The sequence below is a fragment of the Portunus trituberculatus genome, chromosome 14 (genome assembly GCF_017591435.1).
Source record: "Portunus trituberculatus isolate SZX2019 chromosome 14, ASM1759143v1, whole genome shotgun sequence".
In the NCBI taxonomy this organism is placed as follows: domain Eukaryota; kingdom Metazoa; phylum Arthropoda; class Malacostraca; order Decapoda; family Portunidae; genus Portunus; species Portunus trituberculatus.
This window is the reverse complement of record NC_059268.1, coordinates 10706684-10724183: the sequence shown is the minus strand read 5'-3', so window position 1 is coordinate 10724183 and position 17500 is coordinate 10706684. Positions and strand designations below refer to the sequence as shown.

Below are 17500 nucleotides of genomic sequence, written 5' to 3'. Positions count from 1 at the left end.
CCTGGATTCAGGGCAGGCTGGGGTAGCACATCCAACATGGCGGCGGGGCTGTGGAGGGATCGACACCCCCCTTATATCTCACTTAAACTTTCACCAAACTTAAACCTGGCCATGGTGGCTGTGCCTCAATGGCTGATACGAAAACTTAGGAACGCGGCTGTTTGTTGTGGCAAGACAGACCTATAATATTGAGAGATAAGGCAGGAAATGGCTGATAATTCGGGAGTCGGGTGCAACTCCCCCCAGCCCTCTGCCTAACATAAAAACATTTAAAAATGGCACGAAAGGCATTTGATGGTTTATCATGAGTTATCCCTTGGCTGTGGCTCGCATTAAATAAACACTCACTTTCATAATGTAGTCCTACTTCTGTGGTTCGGTTTGGCGACGTGAAAACACCAATGTAATCTTCTTGTCACCAAAACCTTAAGAATGCTCGTGAAATCCGTACGAGTCACTTCAATTGGAGCAGTTTGAGGGTAGAATTCTTGCTAATATGTCACTAGAATCGTAAAAACACTCCTAAAATCCTGTGTCAAATCAACCGGAGGCTTTTAAATGTGGTAGCAGCTGCTAACACCTCCTACCGTCACCAAAGACTGAGGAGTACTGGGAGTGGAGGGTGGGTAGCACCGTGGGTCCGTGGCGCCGCTGTCTATCTTAGCGTAGCCACAGTCGCCTTATTAACAAGCATATTACTTGAAAAGAAAGTTTGCCATACTACTGCATAGATATGTAGTACAACTTGTCCTATACTTATACTCGTACTAATAAGAATAATATAATTAGGAATGTGAATCCTGTTGGTTCGTTACTGTTGTTAACATGCGCATTAATTATATATAATATGACATTTTGATAAAAATATTTCAACCAGGCTATGGCTTGTTACTCTACTCTTGTTTTTTCTTAATGTAACAACCATCAAGCAAGCATGACCAATGTGTCTGCATGTCTGTATCTTTCCTTCCATCTGAAAAAAGAGACAACGAATCGGCCCTGTAATATGATTACTTTTATTCAACTGACGACATCACAAGGCTTGGAACACTTGCTATTCACTTCTAAATACAACAAGCTTCAAAGAACGAGTGGTTATGTAATGTTTACTAGTCGTCAGAACAGGAAAATATTCAGTTTAGTATCCCCTTCAATTCTGCGATATGCAATAATTAGCAGCATTATAAGTAATATATGAAGTGTCTTTAAACATTTTCAAAATGTGTGCAGGTGTTGTGAAGGTTTGGTAAGTGTGACGTGTGTGAGTGTTAATTTGGGAGTTTTCGTGTGTGTGTGTGTGTGTGTGTGTGTGTGTGTGTGTGTGTGTGTGTGTGTGTGTGTGTGTGTAAAATCTGTCTCCACCACCACTACTACTCATTATTGTTGCTACTACAACTACTACTGCTATTATTACCACCACCACCACCACCACCACCACCACCACTACTACTACTACTACTACTACTACTACTACTACTACTACTACTACTACTACTACTACTACTACTACTAATAATAATAATAATATATATATATATATATATATATATATATATATATATATATATATATATATATAGAGAGAGAGAGAGAGAGAGAGAGAGAGAGAGAGAGAGAGAGAGAGAGAGAGAGAGAGAGATTGTGTATGAAGAATATGAGTTTAGGCCTAATAATCAGTAGCACGCACAAGCCTATTGAAGTAAAAATGACAACTGTGACGAGCAAAATTGTCTCCTCCAAAATGTGACGCGGGACGGACCACCCTCTCCGCCCCTCCCTTAGCTTCGCCACTGAGTAGTGTGCTAGGCTATGCAGGAAAGAGTAGGTGAAGGGAACATAGATTATTGTCTTCGTTATTACACCTACATGTGATGGTCTAATTTATCTGTGTGTGCCGCGCCAACGTGCTACAGAAAAATGAAATAATTACACCTCGATTTAGTTATAGCTTTATAGATTTTTATGTTATGCTATTTATTTATTTATTGACTGATATTTTTCGTATATCTAAACTAACCAGCGATGATCACAGATTAAGAATAAGGTAAGATTTTTTTCTTTTAACATTTTTCATGGAATGTAGAAAATGTGAAAATGTAAAACGTATATATTCATTTCTTATTTTTAAAGAGTAGTATCTTGTATTTTTCTACATTCTTCTCAGTTTTATAGGTCATATTTCTCTCATTGGAAAATAAGAGAAAAATAAAGCAATGTCAGTTTGGCGAAGTATTTGTTGCTCAAGGAAGAATCAATCACCTTGTAGAGACACTGACTCAGTTTTAAACCAACATCCACTCAGAGATTCAATCATAATAATGGGCCAAGGTCTGTGTGTGTGTGTGTGTGTGTGTGTGTGTGTGTGTGTGTGTGTGTGTGTGTGTGTGTGTGTGTGTGTGTGTGTGATGCCAGTCAACACTCACCTGCTCAAGCCTTTCCCCGTTTTTCTCTAGTAGGATCCACAAAAGTTTATCGCCGTGTCGCCAGATCAGATTGTACTCTCCTGTAGGGCCAGAAGGAAAGGAAAAGGATATTATTATTATTATTAGTAGTAGTAGTAGTAGTATCAATATCATCATCTTTTTTTTTTGTATAGGTTATTTAGTAAGCTTTTATTTTTTTAGATCAATTTTTTCCACCAATTACTTAAAATTAGGACTTGAAATGTAAAGATGAAAAGATATACGGGTGAAAAAAAAGATATTAACATGAGGAAAAGAAACATATTCATAACAAATTTCACATGAATTATTAAAGTGTGTTTTACTATGCAAATTTTGTTAACATTTTATTAACTTATCTATACAACAGGCTGTCGTTTCAGAATACATTTTAAATACTTCCTCAGTTAGTAGACAGGAAATAAAAATCATTGTGTGTAGGTGGGAATTTCAAATCATATTAATTACGACTCTGTGTCATTACAGAAAAAAAAAAAATGTAACTGGAGGGCAGGACATCTATGTGTAAGCACGTGACAGGATGTGGGATGAGGCAGGTGGAGGGGAGGGGGTGGATGAAGGGTATAGTATCTGGAATGTTCTAGGGAGATAGGGTTGGAGGATAGAGGGGAGGGCATACAGGACACACAACTTAACACTACCATCTCACTCATCACTACTGGTCACGCTCTTGGTAGTGTAAAGCAAGCAGCCCCTGACCCATATCTCACTGACTCACGTAGGACGGTGTTAACGGTAAAGGGAGGTTTAGTAAACTTGCCAAGCCTGTCATCAACACACACACGCACACACACACACACACACACACACACACACACACACACACACACACACACACACACACACACACACACACACACACACACACACACACAACGTCAAGAAGACAACAACAAGAGTAGGTAAGGGATGTACATTTTTTCTCTATGCTTTTTTTTTTTCTTCCAAAAAGAGAGAGAAATCGATATAATATACAGAGAAAGTTCGGAATACAGAAACACTAAAACGCAAATTTCAGAAAAAAAAAAATAATGGCTAATCCTTTTGTAACTATGACAGGTTTGTAAAAGTACTAACACACACACACACACACACACACACACACACACACACACACACACACACACACACACACACACACCTAAATTGGTGACGACACAGGGGAACACCACGTTGTCTCCCTCGTTGATCAGGAACTGCTGTGCTGGCGAAGTGATGACTGGTTGGGCGTGCTCTGGGTTCAGGGTGTCGTAGTAATAGTCGTTTTCAGAGCTCCACGGGGACTTTCCCTGCGCCACACCTAGCACATTGCCTGAGGATAGAAATGAATGGCATTGATTGATCCGTTTAGACTTTTATAGGTCACAAAATATATTAAACGAATACCAGATTAATCCCTTCAGTACCATGACACGTTTTCATATTTAGTCTGCTTACTATTTGATGATTTAATACAGCTTCAGAAACTTATGTGGGGATAAAAATAGTGAAGACTGGCCATTAATCTTTTGACCTCCATAGACCCTTTCTAATGTAAGTAAAATCGTTTAATCATTTCCAAAACTCATGGTAAAAATATGTCCCAGTTTTGAACAGGTTAACTCTACACCTCCATAACCGTTGTGCATTGAATAAGCCTGCTATCATGCCTTATATACTTAATTGTTGCTTCAGACTTTCTCTCGCTTATTTGAGACGGAAAGAAATGTTTGCGTGCGTTGGTAGGAGGAAGATGTTCGTGGATTCCTGTTCTTTTTATTTCATTCCATTTATTTACTCAGTTACATTTTTCCTTCTAAGTTTAAGAAGATGGTCAGGTGTAAGTGTGACGATTGATCTTTAAAAAAAAAACAGCGACAAGCAAAGAAGTGGTCACTTAGTTCAAACCTTTCAGCACCTATAACGGTATATTTGCTCAATAAAACCCCTCATCGTTATCTGGATGAAGTAACGAGTTATAGTCTGTCACGATAGCAGTTAAAACGACCAAGCTCTGAATAATAACCACAAGTAACAAGACTTCATAGAATTAGAAGCAGTTCGTATGGAAGGTTCAAATCCTAGTAGTGATCATGTTAATTTGATTCTTGGAGCGGAGAAGAGGAAGTGAGTTGGATGTTGAGAGAGAGAGAGAGAGAGAGAGAGAGAGAGAGAGAGAGAGAGAGAGAGAGAGATGCATTGTGAGTGAGAGAGCGGAATGAGTGACACAGTTGGGGATAAAAGATAACGATGATGAGGATCCCTTAATGGACGCCTTGCATGGAGCCAACTCAAGCTGAGATGATTTTGCTTTGTGTGGCTAATTTGGGCTTGGCTGTGGTGGTGCTTGCAATATAGTAGTGGTGGTCTATGACGCCGTAAATCGTGGCAAGTTGTGGTGATGGTGGTGGTGGTTATAATTGTATTGAAATTATGGCGGTGGGGATGTTGTTTTGACACTAGTAATCTCTTCCTATCGTATAACATGGTGAGTGCTTGATTTGTTTGTTAGTTTATATACAACTCAGCAATTAAGTTGGCTGTCAATAAAGAAAATATATAACAAGAGAAGGAAAGTTTGTGGTTCGTTAATAGTGAATGTTACTGGAAGATCTTTTTTTTTTTTTATGTAGGAGAGAGGGCCAGCAAAGGGCAAAAAAAAAAAAAAAAGGCCCACTTGGGTGTTGGTTCTCTAGAAGATAGAAAATCATTTGCCAAAATTAGGGAGCAATTAATATATATATATATACAACGGAGCACGGGGTGTGTAGTTCAGGAAATATATAAAAAAAAAAAAGAAGAAAGGAAGTTTGTTGTTCGTTAATAGATGAATGTTACTGGATAGATCTTAGGGTTGTAATTAATCTATATACAACGGAGCACGGAGGCGGGTAGTTCAGGAAGATAAATAATGATGGAAATTTGATGTGTATATATGAACATGCGGCTCGTGAAGAAGATAAACATTTGTGAGCAGATCTAAGGGTTTTGTATTTCTAAGTTATATCAGCTAAAGTGAAATTGAATAACGAGAAAAATAAAACAATCTTACTTCATAGTTCACTAATACTTAAGCGTCCTAGATTAGAGACCGTTTCTAGATTTCTTTATAACTCAACAATTTCTTCCAACACACATAACTAATACCCAGTTATAACATGTTGCAGCACAATCATTTTAACCCCGAGGCATAATCTAAGTCAGTGGTGGAGGTGGAGACCCAATATACCTCCTCATTTGGACCACCTCCCTGCGCCACTTTCATCAAGGCAAGGGCAAGTCACGCATAACTGTACACAATAGACCACTCGAGGACCATTCCCTACACTCACTCAAGTCTCGCATGGTAAAAACACGTGACTTCCCGACAGAGTGTGAGGGAAGGACATGTGGGTGTTGGAGAGCGGAGTGGATAGTTTTGGGCGGGTTTGTTTGTTTTCGTATGAAGGGAACACACAGGAAGGGAGGTTCAGGATGGTAAAGGGGTGGCGGTGAGCAGGAAGACAGTGGTACGAGGGAGAGTGGTAGTGCAGGCTTGTTTTGTGTTCGTCCGGTCGCTTATGGACTTTTGGCTCTCAGTTTTGTTCGTACTTATCTCTTTCGTGTGTGTGTGTGTGTGTGTGTGTGTGTGTGTGTGTGTGTGTGTGTGTGTGTGTGTGTGTGTGTGTGTGTGTGTGTGTGTTTACAGGATTGAGTCAAGCTCGTAATCTATCTTATTTTCTTTCTGTATACAGTTTGCGTACACGATTCTCTCTCTCTCTCTCTCTCTCTCTCTCTCTCTCTCTCTCTCTCTCTCTCTCTCTCTCTCTCACCAGTAAAAGTCTAGGATCATTGTGTTCTCTCTTTCACTTCTTATTCCCCATTAACGATTCCACTTGAGTCCTCCCGTGCCCATTCCTACGTGCTCTCGTGACCACTTGACGGATAATCGAGACAAGAACAACGAAAAGGAGCAACGAAACTCCTTACATTATTCCTGGACGTATCGATGGAAGGGGATCTCCAGTGCCCTCCACGTATCATCCAGACGCAACCCTTTAAAATAACAAGCCTCTTTTTTTATTGTCTGTAGCAGAGAATACCTTAACCTACACTGTCTTTTTGTCTTAATATCTTGGACTTGGAACTTCATATTTTATCATTTTATCATGTACGTAGTTTTCTTTTATTGTGACTATAGGTGCCCCTTTCTCAGATATTTGTTGTTAATTAGCAGCAGTAGAGAATACCTTTACCTACACTTAGTCTTAATCTCTTGCGCTTATAACTTGATATTTTTTTCTCAGATATTTTTTAACCTCTTCAGTACTGGGACACATTTTTACCTGTGTACGATTAGATAATTTTGTTGACGTTAGGAAGGATTTATATAGGTCAGAATATCAATGGCCACTGTCTTCACTATTACAGTTCCCTACATAAGTTTCTAAAGCTGTATAAAATCATCAAATAGTAAATAGAATGAATATGGAAACGCGTCATGGTACTGAAAGGGTTCAAATCGTTGTGACTGCGGAGGTGCTTCCTTCTCAGCTATTTATTGACAGTAGCAGAGTAACGAATCCCTTTACCTAAATTCAGTCATACTATCTCTGGTATGAAAAAATTAATATCATTATTTTCATGCTTTTCAGGTAGTGTTTCTATCTGTGTGACTGCAGGTGTTTTCTGCCTAAACTTTTCAATTTTTCTTCCTTTTTGTAATATATCAATTTCCTTTTCAACTTTCGCAACATGATTACTATTTACAACATTTCATCCACATCTGTTGATAAGTTAGGTTAGGTTTCATTTATCAGTCATGACAGGTCATATTTTTTGTATGAAATTGTTATGAGATTGGACTTAACTTTAATGGAACTAATACAAACACAACCTTGAAAATATAATGTCACCCAGCCTGAGTGTCGCGGCGTGGCGGGCGAGCTTATGAACACATCCCTCTCCTGCTCAATCAGGTGTGAATTGTGCAGTGGGAAGGTGGGAGGTTAGTAATGAAGGCGGTGAAACAGGAAGACACTGGTGAAACACGACCACAGTAAGGCAAGTCACGCCACATTTCCACCTGTCCCTCGCCACACCTGCCTAGGCTTTACTGACTGTAGGAGTGATAGTAATCTTCAGCTGTTATTTTTATATATTTTGTTTTTTTTTCACTGTTCCTCATCAGTGTTCTCAACCAAGTTTTGTTTCTTACTACTTAACTCTCTCTCTCTCTCTCTCTCTCTCTCTCTCTCTCTCTCTCTCTCTCTCTCTCTCTCTCTCTCTCTCTCTCTCTCTTCCGTCCACATTTAGCTCCTTTATTCTTGTGCTCACTTAATGCTCGCCCGTTTATTTAATGCTCCCATATTAATCTATCCTCGCCTTTAGCTGAGCACTTGAACTTTACCTGTGCATCTTATGAAGGCATTGCTTACTCTTTGCTTCTTTGTCGCTTAACTGATGATGATGATAATTTTTTTTTCGTTTGAGTGTGTGTGTGTGTGTGTGTGTGTGTGTGTGTGTGTGTGTGTGTGTGTGTGTGTGTGTGTGTGTGTGTGTGTGCGTGTGTGTGTGTGTGTGTGTGTGTGTGTGTGTGTGTGTGTGTGTGTGTGTGTGTGTGTGTGTGTGTGTGTGTGTGTGTGTGTGTGTGTGTGTGTGTGTGTGTGTGAGAGAGAGAGAGATTGGGGCGGTGGCTGAATTGTTCACACAAGCAGCTTTTCCCCCAGTGCCACGTAAACTGTATACTCTCTCTCTCTCTCTCTCTCTCTCTCTCTCTCTCTCTCGTCGTATTTTCTCCTTGAAAATTTTTGATGAAATGGTATTAGTAGTGTGGTGCTGTGTGGTGTGGTGTGGTGGTGTAGTGTGGTGTGATGTGGTGTGGTGTGGTGGTGTGCTGTGGGGTGGTATAGTGTGCCTCTGAACGCCACACCGCTTGGCACCCTCACTCCTGCGCCCGCTGCGTGTGCGTCTGCATTATTTTGGTCCCCTTCCAACGGCCTGTGTTTGTGCGAGTTGTTGTTAAATGTAGTAGAGGATCCGATCTGCTCCCGTTGTTTTCATAAGGGTACGTTAAGTGTGTGTATATGTATGTGTGTGTGTGTGTGTGTCTAAATTCATCACCTGCTTCCTTATGTAAAAATATATATATATCAATGGTTTATTAGTTTCAGTGCACATCCACATGGCAGGACGTGTTCCCACTCACAGATGCTTGTAAATTGAGTTAGGAAGGAGCAGTTGTCCCAATCAGTGACGTGAGAAGATGGTAGCTACAGTAAGGTGCTCCAGGCTAGCGCAGTGAATAGCTTGTGACTGCATCGAATAGGGTTTGATATAGTGGGTAATGAACTGCTTTAGATTAAGAGCTGCAGGTGGAGGTAGCAGCAGCCAGACAAACATTTCATGATTTCTATTTCATTATTATTATTATTATTATTATTATTATTATTATTATTATTATTATTATTATTTTATTATCATTATTGTTATTATTATCATTATTATTGTTGTTGTTGTTGTTGATCTTTTGGAGAATTTTGTACAATATAACATTTGCACTTTGACAACTGTACATGTAAGGCAATCTATTACGTGTGTGTGTGTGTGTGTGTTTCACTGTTTGATCTGCTGCAGTCTCTGACGAGACAGCCAGACGTTACCCTACGGAACGAGCTCAGAGCTCATTATTTCCGATCTTCGAATAGGCCTGAGACCAAGCACACACCATGTGTGTGTGTGTGTGTGTGTGTGTGTGTGTGTGTGTGTGTGTGTGTGTGTGTGTGTGTGTGTGTGTGTGTACAGGCACAGGTTTTCTTACTCATTTGTTATTTTGTTTTCATCGCGGTAGTCTTGGGTGTGCTCGAACAGGGAGCCAAAATGTGACGTCACGCCGTGCCCCGAACAAACACCACATTTTTTATATATATTTTCATAAGGATGCACGCGATGATAAATGTTTTGAGGAGAGATTCGCATGCTTTGTTTATTTCCTTATGTAATCTTTTTTTTTTTTTACTTTAGTGATGGATTAATTTTTTTTTTCTGGAATCTACTTTTGTCTTTATCCTCGTAATGTCTTAATTCATTACTTTGGACTTTTCAAATGAGGAGGATAGGGAGGAATGAAAGATAGAAAGGGGGAAGTGAGAGAGAAGAGAAAAGACAAAGTAATAAGTTAACCCTTTTTATCTCTTATCTACTCCTTTCAGTTTCTTTTCTTTCCTTCCTTACGTATATAAGTCTAGTAGGAAGACTGAGAGGAATGGAGGAAAGAAGGAAAGGAAAGAGGAGAGGAAGAGAAAGTAAAGAAGGAGGAGCATGAGGGGGAAGAAAGGAGGTATACTGGGAGGAATTGAGGAGAAGGAAGAAAAGTAAGAAAGGAGGAGGAAGAGTGAGAAAAAAGAAGGAAGACTGGGAGGAATTGAGAAGAGGGGAAAAAGTAACTAAGAAGGAGGAAGAGTGTGAAGAAAGAAGGAAGACTGAGAGAGAATTGAGGAGAGTGAAGAAAAAGTAAGGAAGGAGAAGGAAGAGTGAGAAAAAAGAAGGAAGACTGGGAGGAATTGAGGAGAGGGGAAAAAAGTAAGAAAGGAGGAGGAAGGGGAAGAAAAAAAAAAAGAAAAACTGAGAGGAATTGAGGAAATGAAAGGAAAGGTTAAAAAATAAGTCAACCATTTCGTGATTTTCCTTATATCGGACACTTTTCTCTTTTTCCACCTTTATTTTTGAGTGTAGGTGTGTGTAAACGAATACTCTACACTTAGGCTTACACTAATCAATTCCCTATCAACATTCAAAAGACATGCATCAGATCTCACACAACTTTCGATTTACTGTATATTCGGCGTCGTAAGTTCCAAGACGTTATGTTTACACTTGCAGCCATTAGTGGGTAAAGAGTGCATTTTCCTCACCACAGTGGCCACGATTCTGCGATCCCACTGAGGAGCATGTACAGAAATAGGGCCGATCCATTTGTTTGAATGACGTCATCACTTCGGCCCCTTGTTTACATTGATTGCCGCGCGGTAGGAGGCTTACTCACAAGCGGGAGGAAAAGAGGGGTGAACCTCAGAGCTGGAGGAAGGAGAGAGAGAGAGAGAGAGAGAGAGGCCTCTATTTAGAAACACTTTGCTCTCTGATCACGACAAATTTCTAAGGCTACAGAGACAACTAACCTTAATTTCAAGACCGTTTCTCTTTTTAATTAACTAGAAATCTTGTTAACCCATCATGAAAATACCCCAGAAAACAAGAGTATCTTCAACCTGGAGCCTTTGGAATGTAGCGATGGTGAGAAAGCAGTGTTTAAGAATATAGGCCAGAGAGAGAGAGAGAGAGAGAGAGAGAGAGAGAGAGAGAGAGAGAGAGAGAGAGAGAGAGAGAGAGATATTTTTGAGCACGAGGAGAAAGAGAAACAAGAGAAGTAGGTTTTTTGTTGTTGTTATTGTTGCTGTTTTTAGTGAGGAGTAAATGAACACACAGGAATACTTATCAGCGGAAGGAAGACGAACGATAAAGAGAAAACACCGATATTTTTAAGCGGAAGAAGGAAAAAAAGATTGGAAAACTGAGATATTTCTTGAGAGAGAGAGCGAGAGAGAGAGAGAGAGAGAGAGAGAGAGAGAGAGAGAGAGAGAGAGAGAACAGGGAACGAGTAGGTTCTAAAAGTATTTGTGGAGCTGAGGTAACATGACGAATGGCGCTGTGGTGGTAGTGGTGGTGATCTATCTTTTAGAAAACGGGAGTAGGGCGAAACAAAGTCAACAGGTACGCACGCTGGTAGTTTCAGGACACCACCTCTCTCTCTCTCTCTCTCTCTCTCTCTCTCTCTCTCTCTCTCTCTCTCTCACTAAATCGTCACATAATCCCAGGCAATCTCAAGGCACCTCGATTCGTGCTTGGTTATGGCCCATTGAACAAGACGGACACGTGTGGCGGAGTGGAACCAGGGAGTCTTAAGGTTTGAAGTATTTGTGAATGGAGTGTAGTGTGTGTGAGCATAATTCATTTTACAAGCTTATCTTCAGTGCTTTCCTTCTTCCTCTCATTCACTCCTTGGCTGCGAAACCTTCTCAAACTTCGCGAAAATGAGCTGTACTTTAAAATATTGTTGGAGGTTGTAAGTATATAAGAAAATCATGGAAGGTTTAAAAAGTTGTTAGGTCTCCAAGTGGCAGACATTGTTTAGAATATGCTTACTCGTTTCAACATCTCACCTTGTCCATACATTTCTCATACAGAAAGTCAGCAGGCAACACTTCTGAATTCGAAAGCAAGAAGAGCAGAAGGGTGTCGTGTCTCAGATATAAGCAACAATAAGCAAGTAATACAAACTCCTACGTGTAATTGTTCCACTGTGTATCATGAATTGGGAAGGGATTAGTGTTTGCATGATAATGAGTCAAGACCACTGCTATCACCACTGCTACCACCACCACCACCACCACCATCACTACCACCATGACCACCACCACTCCTTTTCTCCCACTATACTACCATCACCACCACCACCATTTCCATTCCTCCTCCTCCTCCACCACCACCGCCACTAACACAACCACCACCACCTTGTCCAACACGGGAAGTGGGATAAGTGCAGGCGATGAAGGGGATGACAAGGCGGCTCAAGGAAGGCGGCCAGCAACACTTGTCCTGGGTATTGCATAAGTCAGGAAGAAAAGAGTGAAGGATCATCACGCCACTCAGACAGACAGAGAGAGAGAGAGAGAGAGAGAGAGAGAGAGAGAGAGAGAGAGAGAGAAAGTATTTGATCTGTGTTGACAAGGGATGGCGTCCATTAAATAATTGCCTTGTGGTGGTGGTGGTGGAGAAGAGGGAGGGAAGGAGGAAAGGAAAGAAATAGAGAGGAAAGGAAAGGTGTGGTCGCTTATTATATGTGTTGAGAGAGAGAGAGAGAGAGAGAGAGAGAGAGAGAGACTAATACCTATCACTATACGTCTTCCCTCCCTCCTCCACCCTCTAATCTCTTTCCTCTCCCTTCCTCTCATCTTCCCTCCCCCTCCCCTCTCTCTTTCTCCTTCGTATCTTGAAAGGCATCGTAACTTAAACAGCTTTCTTAACTTGACCCCTGCCATCTCTCCTCTTCCCTCCCTTAGACTCACTTCCTATATAGTTGCTCTTCCCCTGAGAGAGAGAGAGAGAGAGAGAGAGAGAGAGAGAGGGATGGAATATAACTTTATTTTAATCGTTAGTTATGTTCCTTTCTTCTGTGAGTTACCCTTTTATTTTGAACAAGGTCTGTATAACGTTTCTGTGATTATTGATATTTGATGGAATTGTATGAAGCACGCAGCGTAAGTAAGGATTCTTTGTGTTTTTTTATTTCCTTCTTTCCTTTTATTATTTAGGGATGGGTAGGAAAGGGAGAGGAATATTGGAGCGAAGTGGCATTAAGAACTAATTTGTATATACAGACAAATGTGTAGAGTGAGCGGTAAAGGAAACACAAGCTAATACAAGTAGTTAGACATAGGCATTCTTTCTGAAGATGGCTGTATAATTGAAACGTTAAAGAATATAGTACAGTACATACCTTGCATCACCTTCTGTTTCCCTTCCATCCACTCTACACATTAAGAACTGACTTGCTTTACTCTTTTTCTCTATTAATCTAACCTTATTTTCTTATGATTTTATATCGTTGCCTCTCGGACACATCCCACAAAAAAAAAATATTTGTAACATAAATAAAACAAGTAAACTCTGATACAAATCCATACCACAACTAACTAATTCAACAAACGAGAACAAAACGAACATTAATTCTATATCACTACCCTACCTGGCGCCGCGACACCTGAGCTCACGTGGCGCCGGGATAATGAAGTGAAGGTACAGTGTAATAAGGTAATATATGCTATTGAGATTTATAAAAGATACCGGCAAAATTAGTAGCCTGGCAAGAAACGCGGGAGACAATTCATAAGCACCTCTTTGTGTGTGTTTGGGGAAGCGGAGTTGGCTGCCTTGCCCACACCAGAGAGAGAGCGAGCCAGCAGTAGTTAGATATACATTGCGTGCTCTGCCATCATCACTCTTTCAAGTAGCCGACACGCGCACGTTCAATTGATACCAAGACGGTCATTTCTCTCCAGTGGTGTGTGAGGGACAGAGGAGAGTGTGCTGCGTGGCCCTCTTATACGGGAACCTTTTGTCTTTCGTTGTTTTAGTGTGAGGTCTTGGCGCTATTTTTCCTCCTTTTCTTTCCATCCTTTGTATCTTCCTCGATCCGTGACTTCCATTATTTGCAGTTCTACAGTAATTCTTTCCCCCTCTCTGTCTTAATTTTCTTCCTTTGCCCGGCGTCGTAAACTTCTTCATGGCTTACTGTGCTACGTTATGGCATTTCTGTGGCTATGTGACGCGGGATTATAAATTTGCGTGTTTTGTTTGAGGTTATAGTAAAAAACTCGTAGATTATGTGAAGATTAGGAGTTCCAAGGAGTCCCCAAGAATTAATGTGATAACCTGATTGGAGTTCTTTTGTTTTTACTTTCTGGGGAGTGGCAGCAGGAAGGTTTAGGTGTTCAGGTATTGGTTAAAGTATTTCATTTATATCTCAATCAATTTTTACGTGTTCTTTTTTGTCCTTGGCTTGACCGATTTAAACTTGAAAATAATGTGGATTAGATTGGAATGATATGTTGAATTTTACTTATTTATTTTCATTTTATTGGTGTATTTCCTTATTTATCTATTGTAAACTGGGAAGATTAAGTTTCCTTTTTATTTTGATTCCGCTTAACTCTCTCTCTCTCTCTCTCTCTCTCTCTCTCTCTCTCTCTCTCTCTCTCTCTCTCTCTCTCTCTCTCTCTCTCTCTCTCTCTCTCTCTCTCTTCGTTAGCCCTGTTATCTAATTCTTATGTAGACATCCAGCTCATGAACATCTTTCTTTACACACACATAACAAAACATAACATAAATAGTCTGTACATAGAAGGGATCCTGTAAGAGAGACGGAAAAGTGATTCACAATTTCACATCCATCTGTTTCTTATCTCATTTTCCTTGCTCGCCTTCCCTCGTAACTGCATTCTACAGCTGTGTGTGGCACAAGTGGTAACAGTTGTTTGTGTCTTGGCCAAACACACAGCATTCCTTGTCATTTTTTTTATTTCTATTGTGTACGTCTCTCTCTCTCTCTCTCTCTCTCTCTCTCTCTCTCTCTCTCTCTCTCTCTCTCTCTCTCTCTCTCTCTCTTTCCACTTCAATGGCTGACAAATAATGTCACTGGTATCTTTATTCCGGTTGCACGGACTATTTATGTTTCTTTCATTCGGTCAGTCATCGATTACCTCTCCTCGGCTCTTATTCAGATCCCAAAATCTTCCTTACTGCCTTTTGAGCTCTTTCAGAATAAGGTCATGAGAGTCATCCTTGGATGCCCTTTATCGACCCGGGTTGCCAATATGCAGGCTGAGGTTAATCTTCCTCCTATTGTTGACAGAATCACCAGCATTGTGACAAGACTCACTGCCAAGTGCCTGCAATCTCCCAAGCTCGCCCCACACTACTCACAGGTTATCCGTCGGGCCATCACTCGACCCCCTCGCTTCCCTGCACTCCAGGCTAGTGGAAAACTTCTCGTCAAGACAGTCCTTTGTGGCTTGGATGCCGTCATTCCTGTAGAAGAGGACGTTCCCCATTCCCCGCCGTGGTTGATGCCTGTCCCTGACGTCCACTTCACGCCCACGTCTACTGCAGCCCATCCAGCTCTACAGCGGCAGCTAGCACTGGAAACAATATCCACTGTGTCGTCCTCCTTCCCTGTGCCATGTCTCCTGTACACTTATGGATCCTTACAATCTGATGGGCGGGCAGGATGTGCCGTTTTCTCAGAAGATGTGGATGCTCCTCCAGGGGGCTGGTTGGGGAGGAGGCTCCGCATACTCTAGCTCCACTTTTGTGAGCTGTATGGCCTCTTCGATGCAGTCAGTCTTATGTGTCAGCGTGGCGTTAGTGGGGTGGTTGTATGTGATTCACAGTCTGCTCTCCAGGCCCTTTCCAGCACTCGTTCTGCGCTTTCTACTGTAGTTACCCGTATACTAAGTTACTTAGCTCTTGGTCATGACCGCTCTCTGAATATCAAGTTTGTATGGATTCCTTCTCATATTGGTCTCTCTCACAGTGATAGAGTTGATGCCCTCGCCAAAGAAGCGTGCAGTCTGCCTCCTCCTGCAGAAGTTGTGGCTCCCTCATTCTCCTGTATCCTGTCCCGGATCCGCGCTGCTGCCGCCCACTCTATCGATCACTTAAGAGACCAGCAGAGGATTGAGTGTCACCATCAGGCATTATGACGCTTTCCGTTTTCAACGCTACAAGTATCGTCGCCGTGGCGTCATGTTTCGGAAGCACAATGTGGTGTCCGCCAGGCTCCGTCTCGGCTACAGGCCTGTGTGGCAGGTCGCTGGCCAAGTGGATGTCCCGCTCTTCTCCTCGTGTCATCTGTGTGGTATACCCGAAGGAAATTCTCTGGACCACTACTGCCTCCACTGCCCGGAAGTTGATGGTTTGCTGCCTCGTGGCCTCTCCCTTCTCGACGTTTGTCGGCACCTCTTAAATGAAGATCACCTGGATGTTCTCCTTGCCCGCTGCCCACGCTTTGGTGGCTGTTAGATTGTAATATTCATTTGATGTACCTTATTGTTCACTTTATAATATTATCTTGCTACTTATAATGTATTAGTTTGACGCATTTGTGCGTAATAAATTAACTCAAATATCTCTCTCTCTCTCTCTCTCTCTCTCTCTCTCTCTCTCTCTCTCTCTCTCTCTCTCTCTCTCTCGTAAATTTCACTGATTTTGGTGTAATATCCTAGCCGTTTAGTGTTAATCAGATATTTGGTAACAGTTGGAAATGTAGTTTGAGATAAAAGAGTATAGAGTGAATTTAAATGGATTAACCGTGTGACATGTGTTATTATTATTATTTTTTTTTTATACCATGTGGGCTTTTCACGGGAATTTATGGGCTAAAGGGGATACTTTTTAGGGTACCTCCTATCTTAAAGCCCACCCGCTAGGAAACCGTTGCCCCGAGTGAGGAAGCCCAACACCTACACTCTATTTGAACTCACTAAGGGCTGAACTGAGTAACCAGCTAACTAACAATGCAATTAACAAACTTCTCAACTTAATTATTGACTAACTAGGAATCAAATGAACTGGCCAATTGATCAAATCCCTAACAAATTATCTATATTTTATTTGTCTATCTGTCTGTGTATTTATCTATTTATCTATCTGTCTGCCTATCTATCCATCCAGCTGTCTTTCTATCTTTCTATCTATCTATTTATCTATCTATCTGTCTATCTAGCTATATGTCTGTCTATCTTTCTATCTATCTATTTATCTATCTATTTATCTGTCTGTCTGTCTGTCTATCTGTCTGTCTGTCTGTCTGTCTGTCTGTCTGTCTGTCTGTCTGTCTATCTATCTATCTATCTATCTATCTATCTATCTATCTGTCTGTCTGTCTCTCTGTCTGTCTGTCTGTCTGTCTACCCATCTATCTATCTATCTATCTATCTATCTATCTATTTATCTGTCTGTCTGTCTATCTCTCTATCTAACTATCTATCTACCTATCTGTCTATCTAACTGGCTGACTAATTAACTACCAGCTATGTTCTCGTAAAGTGGGCCAGATTGAAGGGCCGAGTGAGTGAAAGAGAGTATGATCGGAGTGAATGGCGGAGTACTTGTCTGAGGAACCTTGATGGTGAATGAGCCTTAATTAATGAATGGGAAGGAAAAAAACTGAATGAATAATGAGTTTTTATATATATTTTTTATTTACTCGTGTCTTTGATCTAATACTTAAAATCTAACGTAAGAAATATAGATTAAAAAAACGATAAAGAACGTCGATCCTAACTATATTATGTGAAGTGTAAAGATAAATGCTCTCTCTCTCTCTCTCTCTCTCTCTCTCTCTCTCTCTCTCTCTCTCTCTCTCTCTCTCTCTCTCTCTCTCTCTCTCTCTCTCTCTCTCTCTCTCTCTCTCTCTCTCTCTCTCTCTCTCTCTCTCTCTCTCTCTACTCGTGGCGTAAAGG

At 41.0% G+C, this 17500-nt stretch overlaps 2 protein-coding genes across 9 annotated transcripts in view; one reads left to right on the top strand and one right to left on the bottom strand.

Moving 5' to 3' along the window:
- Nucleotides 1-17500, top strand: part of LOC123503416 (beta-1,3-galactosyltransferase 5-like) — a 77874-nt gene that overhangs the window by 2397 nt on the left and 57977 nt on the right. The gene's annotated exons all lie outside the window — the stretch shown is intronic.
- The window catches only part of LOC123503414 (protein amalgam-like), a 67551-nt gene that overhangs the window by 10777 nt on the left and 39274 nt on the right, over nt 1-17500 (bottom strand). For 7 of the 8 annotated variants that reach the window (XM_045253169.1, XM_045253175.1, XM_045253171.1 and 4 more), the window contains 2 exons: nt 3604-3774; nt 2424-2503 (listed from right to left, as the gene is read on the bottom strand). In XM_045253169.1, coding sequence (XP_045109104.1) covers nt 2424-2503; nt 3604-3774 — 251 coding nt within the window. Of the gene's footprint in view, nt 1-348; nt 596-2423; nt 2504-3603; nt 3775-17500 lie in introns of those variants that run through there. The other variant, XM_045253176.1, reaches the window with a different exon arrangement.